The following is a 17,312-nucleotide window of genomic DNA, read 5'->3' as shown; positions in this document are numbered from 1 at the left end:
TTTTTTTTTTTTTTTGCCTTTTTGTTTTTTTTTTCGTTTTTTTTTTTTTAATTCAACATATCTACAAGACTACCATGCCACTTTGTTGATTATTTTCGTTTAATTTAATGACATGTTGTTTAATTTTACTTAGTTTATTAATTTCTATTTTAATTGCCAAACTTTTCTATTGTTTGGTTTAAGTATAAGCTCGATTTAATTGTATATTAATTTGAATAAACAGTGTAAAGCGTAAATTAACATTCTTTAATTAAGCTAGCTTATAGATTAAGCTTTGATAACTCAATTAATTGTAATTAAAATTAGAGAGAGAGAGTTAAGCATAAAAAATATTCTGCCTCATGCAAATGAAACACTTTAACAATAGAGAATATTAAAATTAACAACTCCTGAGTGGTTGGGTGGGGCGATATAAATGATTGGGTGTATTACTCAAGAGGTATTGACTATTGAGTTATATTCTCCTCGATTGTTAATAGTGTGGCCACTGGAGAGTTTATCGGTTGTTAACTTCAAGCGATTCTCCTCGGTTGCTAATAAGGATAGTCACTGGAGAGTTTACATAGTTGTTAACTTTAGAGTCTCAAAAGATTAGTTAAAGGGCGTAAGTTGGCTAAGACAACCCCAATAAAAAAAAAAAAATAGAGAAGATTCAAATACATCTTGTTGATACAAAAATCTGTACTAACCAGAGAATTCCGATTGACCCTGTTGGAACCAGAATGGATGTGTGCGTGATTACGGATAACCAGTAGTGGATGAATAATAAATGCAATAAAGTAAATGACAGAGAGATTTTTAAAGTGGGTCGGCAAGGTTAATAGCCTATGTCCACTGAGTTTTTTGTATTTTCGGTGAGAGCTTACAATGCAATTCTTATTTGAAAACATTCCCCTTCCTCATCGTTCGAGGGGGTTTTTATACAAGATTTGTACAGAGAAAAAAACGAAATTTAGGGGATTACAATCGATTTGAATTGTAATTTCGATATCCTACTGATTTGGTGCTGTGATTGCACAATGATCGTTGTTAATTGAGTCATTCCTGTAATATATGAGATCTGAAATAATTTAGAGGTTGATTGAATGATTCTTTGAACTATCCATGACTAGCTTATGCTGAGCCGAGTTATGACTTGACGAGCTTATGCTGGGTCGATCAATAATTGTTGCTGAGCTCATTTTGGGTCGAGCTATATCCTCATGTTGGCTCGAGCTTGGTGGAAAACCCAGACACAACACATCTTAATTTCGATGTAAATTTAATCATAAAATGCATGCTAATATTGGATATGTTTTCATATTAATAGAGATAATACAACTCCCATTTTTTTATATTAAAAAACTTAGGTTAAAAAAAAATAGGTGACAAATTTTCTCGAGAAAATTTCATCGATTCAAGATGTTGTTTTTATGAGTTATATGATCTATCGTATAATTAATAAACGATTATCAGGATTTTGAATATCTTATAAAATATCCTTTGATCATTGAAGTTATATATAAATTAACAGGCTTGTCGATTAATTTATCGATGCCCGAGGCTTTGTCCATCTAAATAATGGCTCTTCATTTCACAAATAGCTATCTAATCGCAAGCACATTTTGTTCTATATCTAATCGCCCACCCAAATCTTACACCGAATTTTTGTACCGAAGGACATGACAACTAGTTAGACGCGACCACATTGGAGTCTTTCGTGAATGAACGGCCGTCCAATATTTATGGACGTCCACCTGTATTTAATGGACTCCCGTTCATATTATATGGACGGGTGTCTATTTACTATAGATGGACTCCCATTCAAAAAATTGTAAAAGAAAAATAATGGACGCCCGTTCATCTTATATGGACGGGTGTCTATTTACCATGGACCGTCCAAAAAATTTTAAAAGCAAAATAATGAGTGTTCGTGATTATTAGACGGCTGTTCACTTATAATGGACGCTCGTCCATGAGAAAATAACAATGGATTCCCGTATATATAATATGGATGGGAGTTCATTTACTATAGATGGACGTTCACCTAGAATAGACGCCCATCTATTATTTAAAATAAAAAATTTTAATTCAATGGATAGGCGTCTATTGTTTGATTTAAAAAAATTTACAACATTTGAGTCTCAATCCAAGAAGTAAATGTTGCCATTTTCATTAAATTTTTGTCCATATTCAAAGTAATTGGACAAGCGTCATAAGCATAAGGCATTAAATTTTTATCTATATTCAAAATAATTGGACAAGTGTCATAAGAATAAGACACTAACTCAATTAGGATTCATTAAATACATTTAAAATTTTTCAATATTAAAAGATGGACGTCCATAAATAATTTAAACCAAATATTTTTAGTTTAAACTATGAACGGGCGTCCATTCTAAGTGGAGGGTCGTCCATATAATATGGACTGGAAACCATTTCAAATGAACGACCGTCCAATAACAATGGACAATCATCCATATTTGATGGATAACCGTTCATTCGAGGAATATTTGTTAACGTGATACGTGATTCGTCTGATTCAGTGGACATGTCGTTCAGTGTAAAAATTCGGTGTAATGTGTCAGTGTCCGTAGCCTTTTTCGATTAATTTATGGAAATCGCATGCACATTTTTAGTTGAAAAGTGTCCGTAGAATATCTTATAAAATATCCTTTGATCATTGAAGTTATATATAAATTAACAGGCTTGTCGATTAATTTATCGATGCCTGAGGCTTTGTCCATCTAAATAATGGCTCTTCATTTCACAAATAGCTATCTAATCGCAAGCACATTTTGTTCTATATCTAATCGCCAACCCAAATCTTGAACCATTAATAAGTTATTCCGTGCAAGCAGTTGGCAATCGATTCTCCAAAGCTGATAATGATATTGGAAATTGTATGGTTAATTGTACACCCAATTGACCAATTTTCTACAATAAATATGGAAAATGAGGCCGCATGGTTCACACTTCAAACCAAAATTCTAGATCTCACTATAAACAAGATTATTAGTTGTTAACCACCTACTAGGTCGCTGGATGATAAAAGAGTAAAAAGATCTAACATGAGTTTTTAAATTCGAGTTTCCTCAAACACTATTAGGGGTGGTTACGAGGGAATTTACCTGCCCCCTTCCCCTCCTCTATTTTCAAAACCTTAGAAGATTAGTTAGGGTGCGCGCAAACTGACCCGATCACTTTTAGATAACCGAAAAAAGATTATCAGTTTCTTACTTGACGTCTCACCAGCTTCCCCTAGTCGCAATATTTTATAATCATCCTTTATCACCTTCCCTAAGTAGATATTAGAATTTTAATTTGGTATGGTAATTTGCTTTGTTATTTCAATATAATATTAATACTTTATAATAATCTGAATCTGGGTCGCTCTCAAGGCTCAAGTGGGTAAGGTTTTTTACAGTGTTGGAAATAATTTTGTTTCTTTTCACTCTTTCTTCTTTGTCCTTGGGCCATTCCTTTTCTTCACATCTTACCAACTGCTATCAACTTGGTCGTTTTTTAGTTGAAAAGTTGGATACCATTTTATCCACTTTATGCTATTTTAATAACGCCCTTCATAACTTTTTCTGTTTATAGATTTTATATGAATTAATTAATAATCAACATCCTCAACTGCCCTTCACCAGAACTTGCTTTTAGCCGGCAGATGATCTTATTGGTTATTATAGTCGTAATAGTCAAACTTTTATTTATTTGTCTAAGTATTTGCTTCGTAATACAACCTTTCAGTGGCACATCCTTTGCTGAGAGATGTTCCAAAGCTCAACCATGCTTTGCAGCCTCGTTGTATGTGGCATATTCCGATTACATTGTGTTGCGGCGAAACAAATATCGTCGGAAAACAACATTTCTCCTGCGGTGTTCTAAAAACAGGTTGTAATTTTAAATTTTGATTTTATCACCTAAATTCGACACAATCCTCTAACTCAAAATGTGTATATAAAGTCGAGATTTTTTTTTTAGGTATATTTAGGCTCACACCAAAACCTATACTTGCTTGTTCGAGCATTCGACCCAGATAAGGAAATAGAATCATTTACCACCATACCATATTTCTCCGAAATAATGCTTTTAATCCGTGCTTGCTTTCGATCTCGTTTGTTAATAACATTGGAGTCTGCCTAATTCTTAGGGTAACAATACACCCTAAAAGTCCTATAGATTAAAGTAATTGTACAGATGTGATAGGTACCTCTCTTGCGACTCGAATATAAAACATTTTGGTTATAGCTAATCCTAATGGCTAAAAGGTTTGCCATCCAGTCACAAGGGAAGAGGTAAAATCGAGAATTCTGTTAAACATGAGAGCAATTTCGAAAGCAAAAGTGTAATAATCTAAACAGCAGAATCACAAGTAAATAACAATAAAGTAAAAGTAGAAGATAAAGAGAATACAAGGATTTATAGTGGTTCGGTAATCAATTAGATTACCTATATCCACTCTTTAGGACAATAAGAATGATTCACTATGAGAATAAGAAAACTTTACAGAGATTTCACCTCACTCCTTTACACAAAGAAAACCCGAGAAAGGACCCTCTATAATACACCCGAAACCCAGATGTTCCTCACCTCTCATACATTACATCAAACAACCAAAAATCAGTGACATTTATACACAAGATACAAGGGAAAACAGAAAGCACAGCTAAGACCTACCACCACCGTTTGATTCCATCAACGATCGTCAAAGTTCCAGCACATCCAGATTCGTAACAGACTTTCTCTCTTTGTAACCAAGAGATAAAAGTCGAGAATGAAGACTCAATCAAACAAAACCTACTTTAGATTAGGTTTCTTGATAATAGGAAAAGCCAGAAATGCCCCTTAGCTTTTAACAAATAACTTTGACCACCCAAGTTATAAGCTGACTTCCACGTAGGCATAAGTCAATGCCACATCACAACAAATTCTTATACTTGAAGATTCGTATTAACATTCGAATCTGTATTAGTTCACGTTTTAATATAATTTATAGTTGTTTTAACTAGAAATTTAGACCAAAATGTCTTTCTACTCTTACTCGATGATAAAGAGAAACAAACAATACTAATGTAAAACACCTTACGTAAAAAAGATGCCCTAAATCATGGACAAACAGAGGACAAGAAAACCCAGCTGACTTTGAATTTCCATGGCGTTTAAGTTTTGTTCGGGGAATATTTGAAAGAGAGTTTTGACAAGGACATACATTTTTACATATTAATTATAAGTAAACGGTACAGTGCATGTGGAAACAAAAAACATTGATTCATCCCTAACTTAAACATTGTAAAACGAATAAAACCCCAATTGGAATTAATAAGAAACACATCAGGGTCAGCATATCTAGAAAGATTCAAACTCATAAACAATGAAGGTATTAAATAGTAGCCAAGTTGACTCATAATTGGTTCCATTTATTAATAATATTGTGCATGGATTGTGTCCACAATACCTAGCCAAGGACATGAATCTGGTTGGGACTCTGTGTAAGAGAAAGAAAAGATAAAATTTTCTATCTTCAACATGGATTGTTTTTAAGTTTTAGGTATCTCGATTCCTGAAGCTTCTTTTGAGTATATCTGTTCGACCAATCACATTTTTTATATATCAGTGTATTTAACATATACAAATATCATGATTGGTCAGATACATATACCTATTACAACAAAGATTTTCTTAGTATTTAATAAGAGATAAACCATCTCTTACTATAAGCTCTATTTTATGCATGGTTGGTGCCATCATTGGAATTAAGTACAAGATCTAACAAGTTGAGTGTAATCTATTCCTGTTTTGATAGCCCTACCCACTGTTTTGGCTGTTAAACAACTCCATATAGGGGAAGTTTCATTAAGATTTTTAAAAGTTCTTTCTTTAATACTTTTTAAGTATGTATGAAACGAAAGGCCACCATGATTTTTTTTTTATAAAGGATATACGTAAGAGTGATTGTAGCTTTCACCCATGGTTTTGATATTACCAGTACCCATTGTTTTTGGTCTCTCTCTCTCTCTCTCTCTCTCTCTTTCAATCGACCACATTACCAATTGACTGCATGCATGCATGTATTTGGGATGAATAAAGGCAAAACCCTCGACAATTTTTAATTGAAGCTCCAACTATCTCAAGAACAATGCAAACGAGAACGGGTTTCGTTGCAAAACAGTGTCTGTAAATGGTAGATTTCCGGTGGTGTTCTTGTTAAAAGTATTGATTAGCACAAGTAAGATGCGTGTAGAAGAATTATATATAGCCTGATAAGAAGGCTAAAAGGAGAAAAAGGGGAGAGAATCGTTTTGTTTACTCAATCAAGTTTAATATACATCACCGAAAGTGTCCTATACTGGTTCACACAATCAATTCAACAGTTACTGAACATCACTCATCATTCAACTCTTTGAGTGAGAACATTGAAATTATTGTACCCTAACTAGCTTAAATAATACGGAAGGAATCTTATAGCAGCTTCAATTATCAGGTTTTAAGAATAAGTGCGTCCATGGGAGACGCATAAATGCTCCTCCCATTTATTGTTAGGTTAGGCTTTTGGTTTTAGAGGTCCTGCAAACAGGAACAAAAAGAGGATTGGGCTTGGGCTATCAGCTATCTAGAATTGCTATAAGCATAGTCAGATAGGGTCAAAATGATGATCGAATTCCATTGATTTGGAGGAACCTATTGCACAGATATAGTCTATTAAACCCAAGGCCTGGATGGGCGAGTTTTCTTATGTTGAGTGATTTAGCAGTAAGGAGTTGTGCATACCAGCATACACAAAAATTAAAAAGTGCTTTGAAGGAAAAATATAAGGACAAAAAATCAGTTAATAGATGTATATAAATAAGATATTCATCAACTTCTGCAGGTATTGACATAGAAGTAAACAATCTATATGGCGAGACATCATGTCAAGCCTATACATGCACTAATAGCTGGATTATAATGAAAACAAGTAGATCCTAAATCATGTAAACTTATGCCTTCACTGCCGAAACTCATGTCATGTCCAGCCTATATATAGATCTGTACATATTTTTTCATTCAATCTCAAACTGTTCATATCCTACATAGTTGTAAGATAGTTCGGCAAGAACCACATTATGTGATTTTGATGAACACGACATATACATGCATGCAGTCATTGACTCAATTGTATAATCTGAAAATATAATATTGCTAATGAACAGCAATCGATTATGAAAATGTTGCACCTCTTTATTCAACTCTGGTCAATAAATGAGCAAACAAGAGAGAAAAATGGGCAAAGAACCTGCAACAAACATGCATGGGGTAGTTTCTTTCGCTTTTCATTATCAAATAGAACTAGGTTCTGATCAATCCTTTTGAAGCCTTCTCATTTTTCATTATCATACGGAAAGACTTCAACTTGTCTTCTGCCACAATCTCTCTCAATATATCATCTTCAATTTTTTCTATTTGCCAGAGAGAAGGGTCCTCTACAAATTCCTCACTGAAAATCATACAGGATACCCATTCCTTCCATGTTGTCCTGCGATACTTGTCTTCTTCGAGTGTTTCAGATGCCAAGAGCTGATACACATAAACAACCTTCTGTTGACCAGGTCGAAAAGCACGTGCAATGGCCTGCTTTGTCTTGGAAGGATTCCACTCTGAATCTAACATAATCACCCGCGAAGCTGCTGTCAAACTAATACCCTCAGCACACGCTGTAATTGAAGCAATCAATACCCTTGAAGGCCCACCGGGTTCCTCAAACTTATCCATTATTCTTCCCCGTTCAAACAGCTCTAGGTCCCCTGTGAGAACCAAAATTTCTTTACCCTTCTGCCATCGAAAGACTTTCTGGAACAGTTCTGAAAACAAATTGATAGGTGCAATATTGTGGCAAAAAATCAGAACCTTCTCTTGCTTGACAATTCGATACACAAGATTTAGAACAAACATCACTTTGGACCCTTTTCTAAAATCATGTTTGTACTTTTCAAGATCCATTAGTGCTTCGGGAGTAAAAAATTTGTTAACACAATTTGAAGTTTTTACCAACCAAGGATGTATTGATGCAAGGGTTATCAAAAGCTCCAACTCAAGAGGATACCCATTGTAATCCTTCATAATATCCTGAAGTTGCTCTAAAATGTTACGTTGTACATCCGTTGGATTCATCATTAAGGTGTAAATTTGTAAACCAGGGAGCTCCTCAGAACCTACACCTTCATACACATCGATAAATCCACTTGTGATATTTTTCAACATATTTAAACCTTGCATCCTTTCTTCACCGTTGTCTGAATCAATCTTTCTTGCAATGGTATCTATGAAGAATTTTCTTGCGCGAGATTCTAATAAATGGAGGGCCTTCTTCTTATTTTTTCTCCTTTTGAATTTTGGGTCTAGTTCCCTCAGCACTTCATTGATAAACTTTGGTCGGGCCAAGCAGAGTGTATTGAAATACTCACAGAAGTTGTTCTGAAATAATGTACCTGAAAGCAATATTCTCAGGTCTGTTTCAACTTTCATCAGAACCTTCCTCAATCTTGACTTAGTGCTTCTAGGGTTGTGCCCTTCGTCTAGTATCAGGATCCCTGGACTCTCCCGCAGCACTTTAGCCATATATTTTCTGTGTGCAAAGTTTGCATCTTCCCGCATTAGTGTTAGAAACGAAGTGTAACCCATGACAAGAACGCTGGGCTGTGCATGCCACTTCTGTATCTTCTCCAAGCAATCCAGAACATGCATAACATCTAAAGTAGGGGCTGGAACTCCTCGGAATGACTTTACCCTTTTTGGCTTGAAGACTCTATAGGTCCTACGGCCATGGATTAGATGAACTGGTATGGGAATTTTCCACTTATTAAATTCTTTGTACCAGGTATAAAGAGTTGTCTTTGGGGCAAGGACCAAAGGTCGTTTTCCTGGGAATAACTTCAAGTAGCTAACAAGGAATGCAATAATGAGCAAAGTTTTTCCAGCGCCAGGAGAATGAGAAATAACACAACCGCCAGTTTTCTTAGATGCTGGTTGCATAAGTGCCGGCTCCACAGACCCAGCAATATTTCTCCATAGAAATTCAAAAGCCTTTTTCTGATGAAAATGCAATTTCTTCTTAAGTTCGGGAATTAAGGCCCACACATTGTCATTCTCTTCTGATAAGGAGAAGTCAGAGGAAGCTTGGTTGCAGAAAATATTCAGGCCCTCATCTTCAACAGGCTTATGCTTTGAATATTCTTGATCCTCCACCTTATTGTCAGTTTCCCAGATTCTGTGTTGCATCTAGTGAAAAAAGAAACAAGGCATTAGACATCTACAATTAGATACTGCCAACAACATAAAAATTCAAGCTGAATGCAAAGGAGATGAACCCAGAATTAATCAATTCCAACCAGGAAAAGTGCCCACATGTCAACCAAATTTGACAGCCATGGGCTGCAAGTAGATTACATGTACAAATGTATCAATCTTCCTATGAAGGGTTTAGGAAGATCTCATAGGAAGATTGATACAACCATTAAAAAACCATGCACCATTTATTTAAGACTATTTGACAGATTTTCAAATTATTAAAACTAGAAATGCTTTTACACACACACACACACTATGAAGGATTTAGGAAGATTGATACATCCATTATAAAACCATGCACCATGTATTTAAGACTATTTGACAGATTTTCTAATCATTAAAACTAGAAATGCTTTTCTGCCACACATGTTTTTGCTAATTTGGTAACATGAGGATGTCAGAAGACAATCTGTGTCCATTTAGAGGGCAACTGAGTATCCCAGCTGGTGTACAGTGAAAAACAAAAGATCCTTGTATTCTTGGGCTGCAAAGTTGACTTACAAAGGGTGGTGCAACATATTTTATTTCCGTGCGCACGAAACCACATTTAATACAACAAATTCCAACTTCTTCATCTAATCTGTATTTGTGTTGGCAACCTTCACTTGATTTTTCCAGAGTCTCAGTTGGCTCTCCAGATTTTGAACCCTGAAAATCATTATCAAACTGGATGAGTGATGTAGGCAGCAAAGCTTACCATGTTGCATCTGTGCCCCACAGAAAACAAATCAAATACAAACATAGTATGTCAAGTGTTTTAAGTTGTATGATGTAGATAGATGGATAGAGAGAGAACACATCAGCCAGGGTTCACATAAACTAACAATAAGATAATGAAAAAAATTAGTTGAAACAGTTATACCTCATTGTCCTCAAGGATATAAGTTGATGCCATAGATAATTCCATTTCTTTCCATAAAATTTCATTTTCTGAAATTTCTCCATCATCTTCGCTTGAGGTTTGCTCCATTTCCGATTGTTCCATTTCCATCATTTGCTCTAGGGAGTTTGCCTTAAATCCATTCCACTGGTCAATAATATCCGGTTCTTCATTTGTCATTGTGGACTCAATATTCTTCATATATGAATTTATTACTCTACTGTATGCTCCTGCACTTAAGGTTGTTTTCTTATACACCTTTCTTTCACAACATGCATCATTTTTTGAACTTCTTGGACGAAATCTGTTAGTTTGGACTTTCTTGTTGGACAGTTTTCCCCATGTCCTACTTTCAAATCCCATATCTTCTACCTTGGAGATATTTTTACTTAGCACTTTTTTGTTGGGGTTTATTTCTCCCCACCATCTTTCAAACTCAGTATCTTCTAACTCAGATGTATCCCTCCTCTGCACTGAACGAGGACCTTTCAAATAATACTTGAGAGGAGTTTCATCAATCTCTCCTGAATGATTTTCAGGATTTTTGGCAGGGAGATCATCCTGATAAAAGGCTAATGGATCACTTTCAGTAGGCACAGGAACAATGGCAAGTTCAGTGTTATGTTCTTTTTGACTGGCCATACTGGTTTTCACCTCCTTATGTTTATTCCTGCTCTTCTTTTTAGGAAGATTTCTTGTGTCACTCTCCACATTCTCTTCTGAGCAATTTGAATGCCCCCATACCAGGCATGGTAATGGTAAGTACAAATCTTCTTCTTTCCATTTGTCAGGCTTATATGGCAATTGGCGAACCCAGCCAATGTCTGAGTCTGGAGGAATATCACAGCCAAAAAATCGCTCAGGTTGTACATTTCGACGCTTGGATCGCCGCAGGTTCATAACATCACAAAGTGGCACTGGTCCAGCTTCTTGCACACTACAATCAGGACTGACCGGTTTAGTATCAGTTTGAATAAACTGAACCACATGAGATGTTGAAATGCCACCGTCAACATTGAAATTTATAGCATATAGATGTTTATCTGAGTTTGGTGCAGAGTTTTCTTCATCACCATCCAAAACTTGATAGACGATTTTGTTTTGCACAGATCCAATATCAAACGGAGTCTGCTTCAAAACTGATGCAACAAGTAACCATGAAAGATCAGATGAAAATTTCCCCAGCAGCAGCTTAGATCTTTGCAACAAAGAGCAGTCCTCAGAGAAATCCCACCGGTAGTGTTGATCTTCACAAGCATCTTTTCCAAGCTTTTGGAGGATGGTTATTTGATCAATTCCTACTAGTTTACTCTCTTTACTGAGAGTTCCCCTCTCTGAACCAAGAGGACCTTGGTTGACATATAATTTAACATAAAACTGGCATAAGCATTGATCTCCGTGAGGCTTTCTCTCGATGGAACTTATTTTAGCATCAAGCCACACCTACAGTAGAGAGAGAATTTAGAGATCCAACTTAAATAGGGTAATTGCGACATTCAAAGAAAGCAAATGTTGTTAAACCAAACATCAATGTGACTTACGGGATCTTTATTTTCTTCCTCTGAATTCTCTGCATTTTCAGTGGCTGAAAGCAGACATACATCAACTCCAGGCCTCAAAAAGCAGGTGCAGTCAGATAAAGTTGCTCTCCTTGATTTTAGTCGAAGATTTGAGAATGGACGTTTCTCCTCAACCAGAGTTTGGTTATCTGTGAGATGCATGGTGACAATCCCATCCTCGATTCTTATGAACTCCACAGGTTGCCATGAGTCATGAAAAAATGCCTCAAAAGCTGTTGTATGAAAAAAAATATAAAAAAATCAGTCATATGGTTTATAATCATATAGGAATTGGAAACAAATGAAAAAGACACTCTTTCACTAATTTCCCATAGCAACTGATATTAGTTCATTATGTTAAATTTTAGCTTTCAAAGTGGTTTCAGTTATGTTTCAGATTACGTAGATGAATAAGGCACTTCAAAGGTTTGAGATGACTAACAGCAATAAAACAAATAATTTGGTAACAGGATGATTCTATCTTGCTTTAAAAAAAAAAATAATAGGCATTGAGTTGTAATGAGAACACAATCTATCATAGCTCAGATAACAAGCAAATGCCAAGTACAGTTCAACATATTCAAAAACAAATCACTTAAATAATTTCACTTTTTCTGAGTCATGAGAAATAATCAAAAAGCCAAACAGTTCAGCTGTCATTTAACCGGTTAGGCTGTTACCCAAAGACCAAATAATTTCATCAGTTTGTTAAGTGGAGGAGAAAATGCTTACGATAAACATCAAATGGATGCTTGGATTGATATAAATTGCTCCTCCTCTTCTTCGGCATTGATCAGCCAATAGGCTTAATCTCTTCAATAATCTCCTGTATTATTTTAACAGATTAAAGTCACATATCTGCAACACAGAGCACGTTAGGCACATTAATGATATCTGAAATGGAGGGTTTGTTTTAAGTGATTGGGAACATAAGGCACAAGGAAACCAAAGACCCTAACGCCTATTGTGTTCTAAGCAATAAGATTGTGTACCAAAGCATCACATTATTATCTATTACCTACTTTAAAATTTACTATACTATTAATTTCCTTGTGAAAGGAAAAGGAAATGCTAAAAGGCATTGGATCAGTAATGGAGCCTGCTCTTTGTTGTTCCACATACAAGCATGCCCTTACTAAAGTCATGCTCCACATGCCAAATACAATGGTGAGGGCCGTTGTTACAATTATAGTGCTACTTTGCCGGTACCCAACTCTCATGACTATCATTAGCATGCTCTGTCAAATAGCTTGACCTGGAATTGACCAGGCAAGCCACCTAAGAAAGTGTGGTCCAAGAATTAAGCTATTGTCATAAGAATGACTTTTTTTTTTTTTTTTTTTCGGTTTTTTGGTTATGCCATATATGAAACTGTTGTCCAAGAATCAAAGACATTTTCATAAGACTTAGTTTTCTGCCATGACTTTAAAATTAATCCATTAATAGAACACTAGGATACATACATTAACCCCACAAGACACGCACCATTTAAGTCGGCGAGAGAAGATGACAGTTAGATTTGAACCCGCGTTAAAGAACTCATTTTCCATGACAGTATGTTACAAACCCAGATTGAAGAACTCATTTTTTTCCCCCCTATGATAGTAGGATTCGAACCCGCATCAAAGAACTCATTTTTATAAATGCCCCGAGGTTTATCCTTCTAACCATCTTGCTACCGTGAGCAAAACTCATTTTTTCATTCACCCTTTCTCCATATTCTTATCAGCCTTAAATTGGAGAAAAATATAGAAATTAAAAAACCTTAAAGTTCAAGCTACTGTTAAGACATAATCTAGATTATGCCCTGTCACATTTATTCCAAAGCAGAAAATGTGACACTACATGTCAACCAGAAACCATAGCCAAACAACTTTTTTCTTTTTAGTTTCCACCTAATTTCTTCTTAACAGTTGCTTGATTAATGTTTTTCTTAAAGAATAAACAAATTACCAAACAGAGAAAGATGCAGTAGTGACCACAAAATGGTGTTGGTTAGCTATAGACTTTGAGACATTCATGATTCAACCACTAGAAGAATCACATAAGAGTAAAATTTTACTTGAGAGGGAAACTAATGCATGTGAATGATGTCACCACTCACCAAAACCCCACAAAATACCAGCTAAAAATTGAATGATCAACAACAATGACAATACACAAAAATGATTATCAAATTCAAGTTTAAACAAAGAAAAAACAAACAAACACATAGCCTGAGTTTGTATCATAAAATCATCCATGTTGATGATCAAAGTAATAAACTAAAAGAACACTGAAAGAATCCATGTCATCCAAGCAAATGCAAAGCAAAAAGCAAAGAACTTTGATCATTTTACCTGAAAATAACTTCTGGGTATGAAAGAAAATCCAGATTCCGATGAGATTGTGGCCTGAAAACAAAGACTGAAAATTTATTGAACATTCATAAAGAAGGGAGAGAAAAAAAGTAAAAGTGAGTGAGTGAATGAATGAATGAATGAGGGTGAAAGAGAGAAAACGACAGTGAGGCGGAGTAGTCAATGGAGTTGTCGGAGAATCTCGGGTTGTGTGAGTGGCTTTTGCATGAGTTAAAAGTGGTGGTCGTTCAAGCACGTTTGCGGTGAATGGCAAAGTGATGTAAATAAATGATGATTGGAGAAAGAAATGGACGGCTGTGATTGATGACGATGGAAGGGAGACATGTTGGGTGGGACCTATCTCAGGTACGAAATTTGATACTTAGATTACATTCAGGTTTCAACACGTGTGACTAAATCTAATTACCAAAAAGCAACAAGTCAAACCCCTTTTACTCTGCCATAACCAGAAAGCAGAGCCAACATACAGCTCATGGTCAGAGACTCAGAGCTCTCTTCCACATGCTTTCCAAATTCCAACTAAGGAAATTGGAGGGATTATCAAATTTAATGAAGGGTTTTAAGAAAGAGTTATGATTGTATTTAAAAGAAAATATTAAGAGAAATTATGAATTAAAGATAGTGCTGGAAATTGGTTAGAGGCATATAAGGCTAGAACAGCTGAACAGGGCATATTTGATTTGTTTGACTTCTTTAGATCTATTATCGTAGATACAAACTTTGGTGCATCGAATGTACATATATTCTGTTAATGAATAATCTTTCTATAATGAATGAACGATCTTATAAAATGAATGGACGTATACCAATTGTATTGAAAAGTTGCTCTTACTCAATAATTTGAGAGTTCTGTAGTTGGTTTTGTAATTTGATTTCGTTATCGATATGTAGTTAGAAAGTTGAAAGTGGTTAACAAGGGAAATACGGTGAGATGGCCTGTATTTACAGCAAATTTTTCAGGTATAGATATGAATGAAACTATATGCAAACACAAAAGGTATTATTGCATTTGCATTTGTTGTCTTACTTAATAAGATATTGAGAAATCCTAATAAATAATGTCTTTCAATTTGTTTCTTAGTGGAGTAAGATATACTAAAGTTATCATTATTGTATTTATTGTGAGAGTTGTAACATTTATTGCCTTATAAAACAATCTCAACAACCCCAGTCCTCATCTTTATTGGCTTTTTATTCTATTTTTTCCTCCATTTTATACAAGAAAATTAAAGTATTTCAAGATTTATTCAATTAATAATCCATCTTGTATTTAATTTGTCTTCTCATGTCAGTAATTTACATGATATTGATGTGAAAACATTCACTGTTCTGTTAATTTTGTTTAAAATAGCAAGAAAATTGAGGCAGAAACACCCAGTGATGAAATCGCTGGCCCTAGGAGAAAAAATTTCAGCTCAGTTGTGGTCACCAGAAAGTAGAAAATCTGAGCATAATGCTAAGACATCCATTGCAACATCAAAACCAAGCAAGCAGAAATGTTACTAGTCAATAAAAGACCAGATAGACAACAGTTAAACAAAAACCAGAAACTCAAAATTCCTGTCCGGTACAAAATATATTGAAATCTTTTAACTATTTAGAAAGATTACAGCACAAACTGAGTACTTTTGAGTATATCTACAACAAAGAATTTGTATCTCAACCGTTAATAACTAATATAAGTACACTCTCCAACCCCATCAAGGCATCAATGATGGTGCAGAAACAAATATATCTGCTCAATTCTCTAATCTAAAAACCTATAGAGAATAAGCCCATTAAGTAGTCAGTTCAGAATTAACTCAGTAACAATTCATTCTGAGGAACATGTTTAAATAGCAGAAACCATCTTCAGTTCATCTTGGACAAGACCTATTAAAGATTTATTAATCACGGATGAACAACACAGATATTTGATCTTGATCTGCTGCAATATCCAAGCTGGGATGTCCTCACTCCTCAGAACCCAAAGTCATTGCCATCCTCTTGTTTCAGGAATTGAAGGCCATAATCTGAAGCCCCCTGCTCTGTATGCAAAGACAAATCCCCATATTGATTTGGCAGCTGGGACAAATCTGATGGTTTGTCATACAGCATATGGCCATAGTCAAGTAGTCCTAGTTGATTTTGAGTGTCAAAACTCAACTCATCCTTTTGTTCTAGGGTGCAAAGAGGATTACTATCTATCATATTCAGCAGATCATTCACATCAAACATCTCATCCATTGACAAATTTTTTTGCCATTCTTCTGCATCTATCCAACTGTCGTCCGCTAGATTCATAAACTGCTCCTTAACTTCTGGTTGAGAGGCACAAGTAGCACCCAAAGCAGCCTCATCTCTCACTTCTGGCTTCCTATCATACAGTTCATCATCCACAGGCTCCTCTTTGGTTTTCGGTGGTTTCTCTGGACTACTTGAGAATTTGGCTTCGGGCTCAGTATTGATTCTAGATTCAGCTTCCCTACCATCATTCTTCAACTTAGAATCCTCAATCTCGGACCAGCTAGATGTTGTCGTGGATTCAGAATCCTTTGAATACTCATTCAAGTTAGAATGGTCTGGCAAATTAAGTCTCGCACCAGAACCATACATTGCCCTGGCAGCTTCATCATAAGCAAGAGCAGCTTCAACTGCAGTGGGAAAAGTACCAAGCCACAACCTCTTACCCCTGTTTGGCTCCCTTATCTCCGCAACCCACTTGCCCCAAGTCCTCTGCCTTACACCTCTATAATTACACCCTGCATTGTCCGGCCCTCCCTTGCCTTTCATACAGCCCTTCTTCGAGCCCTTAGCAGGGACTTTCCGCACCTGTTTATTCTCACCATCACAGGATTCAATAAAGGCATTATATTGCTTCCACTTTGCGAGAGTCTCGGCCACGTTAATGCCGTCTCTTCGCTTCCTCTTCCTGTAAGAATCAATGGCAGCCATTTTAGAACCTTGATTATCACAAACACCTATCTTCGCAAACTTCAATAATATCGCAAAGCAAAACAAATACGCTGTAACAGTCTACTCTATGTAATTACGAAAACCTAAATAAAACAAAACTAGACTTCAACTCTTGGTATTAGTTTTAGTTGGACTATGAGATTTCCTAGGGGCCAAGTAATCTCTGGATTTCTAAATTTAGAAAGATTACTTCAGCTCCAAGTAATAGGAAAAAGTATATACTTTAAAGAAGAAGAGAACAAAACG

At 35.7% G+C, this 17,312-nt stretch overlaps 3 protein-coding genes across 6 annotated transcripts in view; 1 reads left to right on the top strand and 2 right to left on the bottom strand.

The window, feature by feature from the left end:
• The window catches only part of LOC116105536, a 3,688-nt gene extending 3,093 nt beyond the window's left edge, over positions 1-595 (top strand). Inside the window, exon 6 of the mRNA XM_031391943.1 lies at positions 480-595. Within this exon, the coding sequence (XP_031247803.1) occupies positions 480-595 (116 nt within the window). The remainder of the gene's footprint in view (positions 1-479) is intronic.
• Positions 596-6,847: 6,252 nt separating this feature from the next.
• LOC116105601 (SNF2 domain-containing protein CLASSY 2-like) lies at positions 6,848-14,337 on the bottom strand. 4 transcript variants are annotated; one of them, XM_031392032.1, is made up of 7 exons: positions 14,256-14,337; positions 14,091-14,144; positions 12,484-12,577; positions 11,734-11,984; positions 10,175-11,635; positions 9,814-9,960; positions 6,848-9,243 (listed from the first exon to the last, which is right to left on the bottom strand). In XM_031392032.1, the coding sequence occupies exons 3-7, from the start codon at positions 12,539-12,541 to the stop codon at positions 7,315-7,317; spliced, it is 3,846 nt and encodes a 1,281-aa protein (XP_031247892.1). In that variant the 5' UTR covers positions 12,542-12,577; positions 14,091-14,144; positions 14,256-14,337; the 3' UTR covers positions 6,848-7,314. The 4 variants fall into 4 exon arrangements, with proteins under 4 accessions (XP_031247892.1, XP_031247886.1, XP_031247879.1 ...); XM_031392026.1 differs by having other exon boundaries at positions 12,484-12,609; positions 14,256-14,332; XM_031392019.1 differs by having other exon boundaries at positions 12,484-12,609; positions 14,091-14,326.
• Positions 14,338-15,659: 1,322 nt separating this feature from the next.
• LOC116105589 (dehydration-responsive element-binding protein 2A-like) lies at positions 15,660-17,196 on the bottom strand. The gene has a single exon (XM_031392001.1). The coding sequence runs from the start codon at positions 17,043-17,045 to the stop codon at positions 16,071-16,073; it is 975 nt and encodes a 324-aa protein (XP_031247861.1). The 5' UTR covers positions 17,046-17,196; the 3' UTR covers positions 15,660-16,070.
• Between the last annotated feature and the right edge of the window lie 116 nt (positions 17,197-17,312).

Source organism: Pistacia vera, unplaced genomic scaffold (assembly GCF_008641045.1).
Source record: "Pistacia vera cultivar Batoury unplaced genomic scaffold, PisVer_v2 Contig1166, whole genome shotgun sequence".
Lineage (NCBI taxonomy): Eukaryota > Viridiplantae > Streptophyta > Magnoliopsida > Sapindales > Anacardiaceae > Pistacia > Pistacia vera.
The sequence above is the reverse complement of the archived record's forward strand: the minus strand, read 5'-3'. Positions and strand labels throughout refer to the sequence as shown.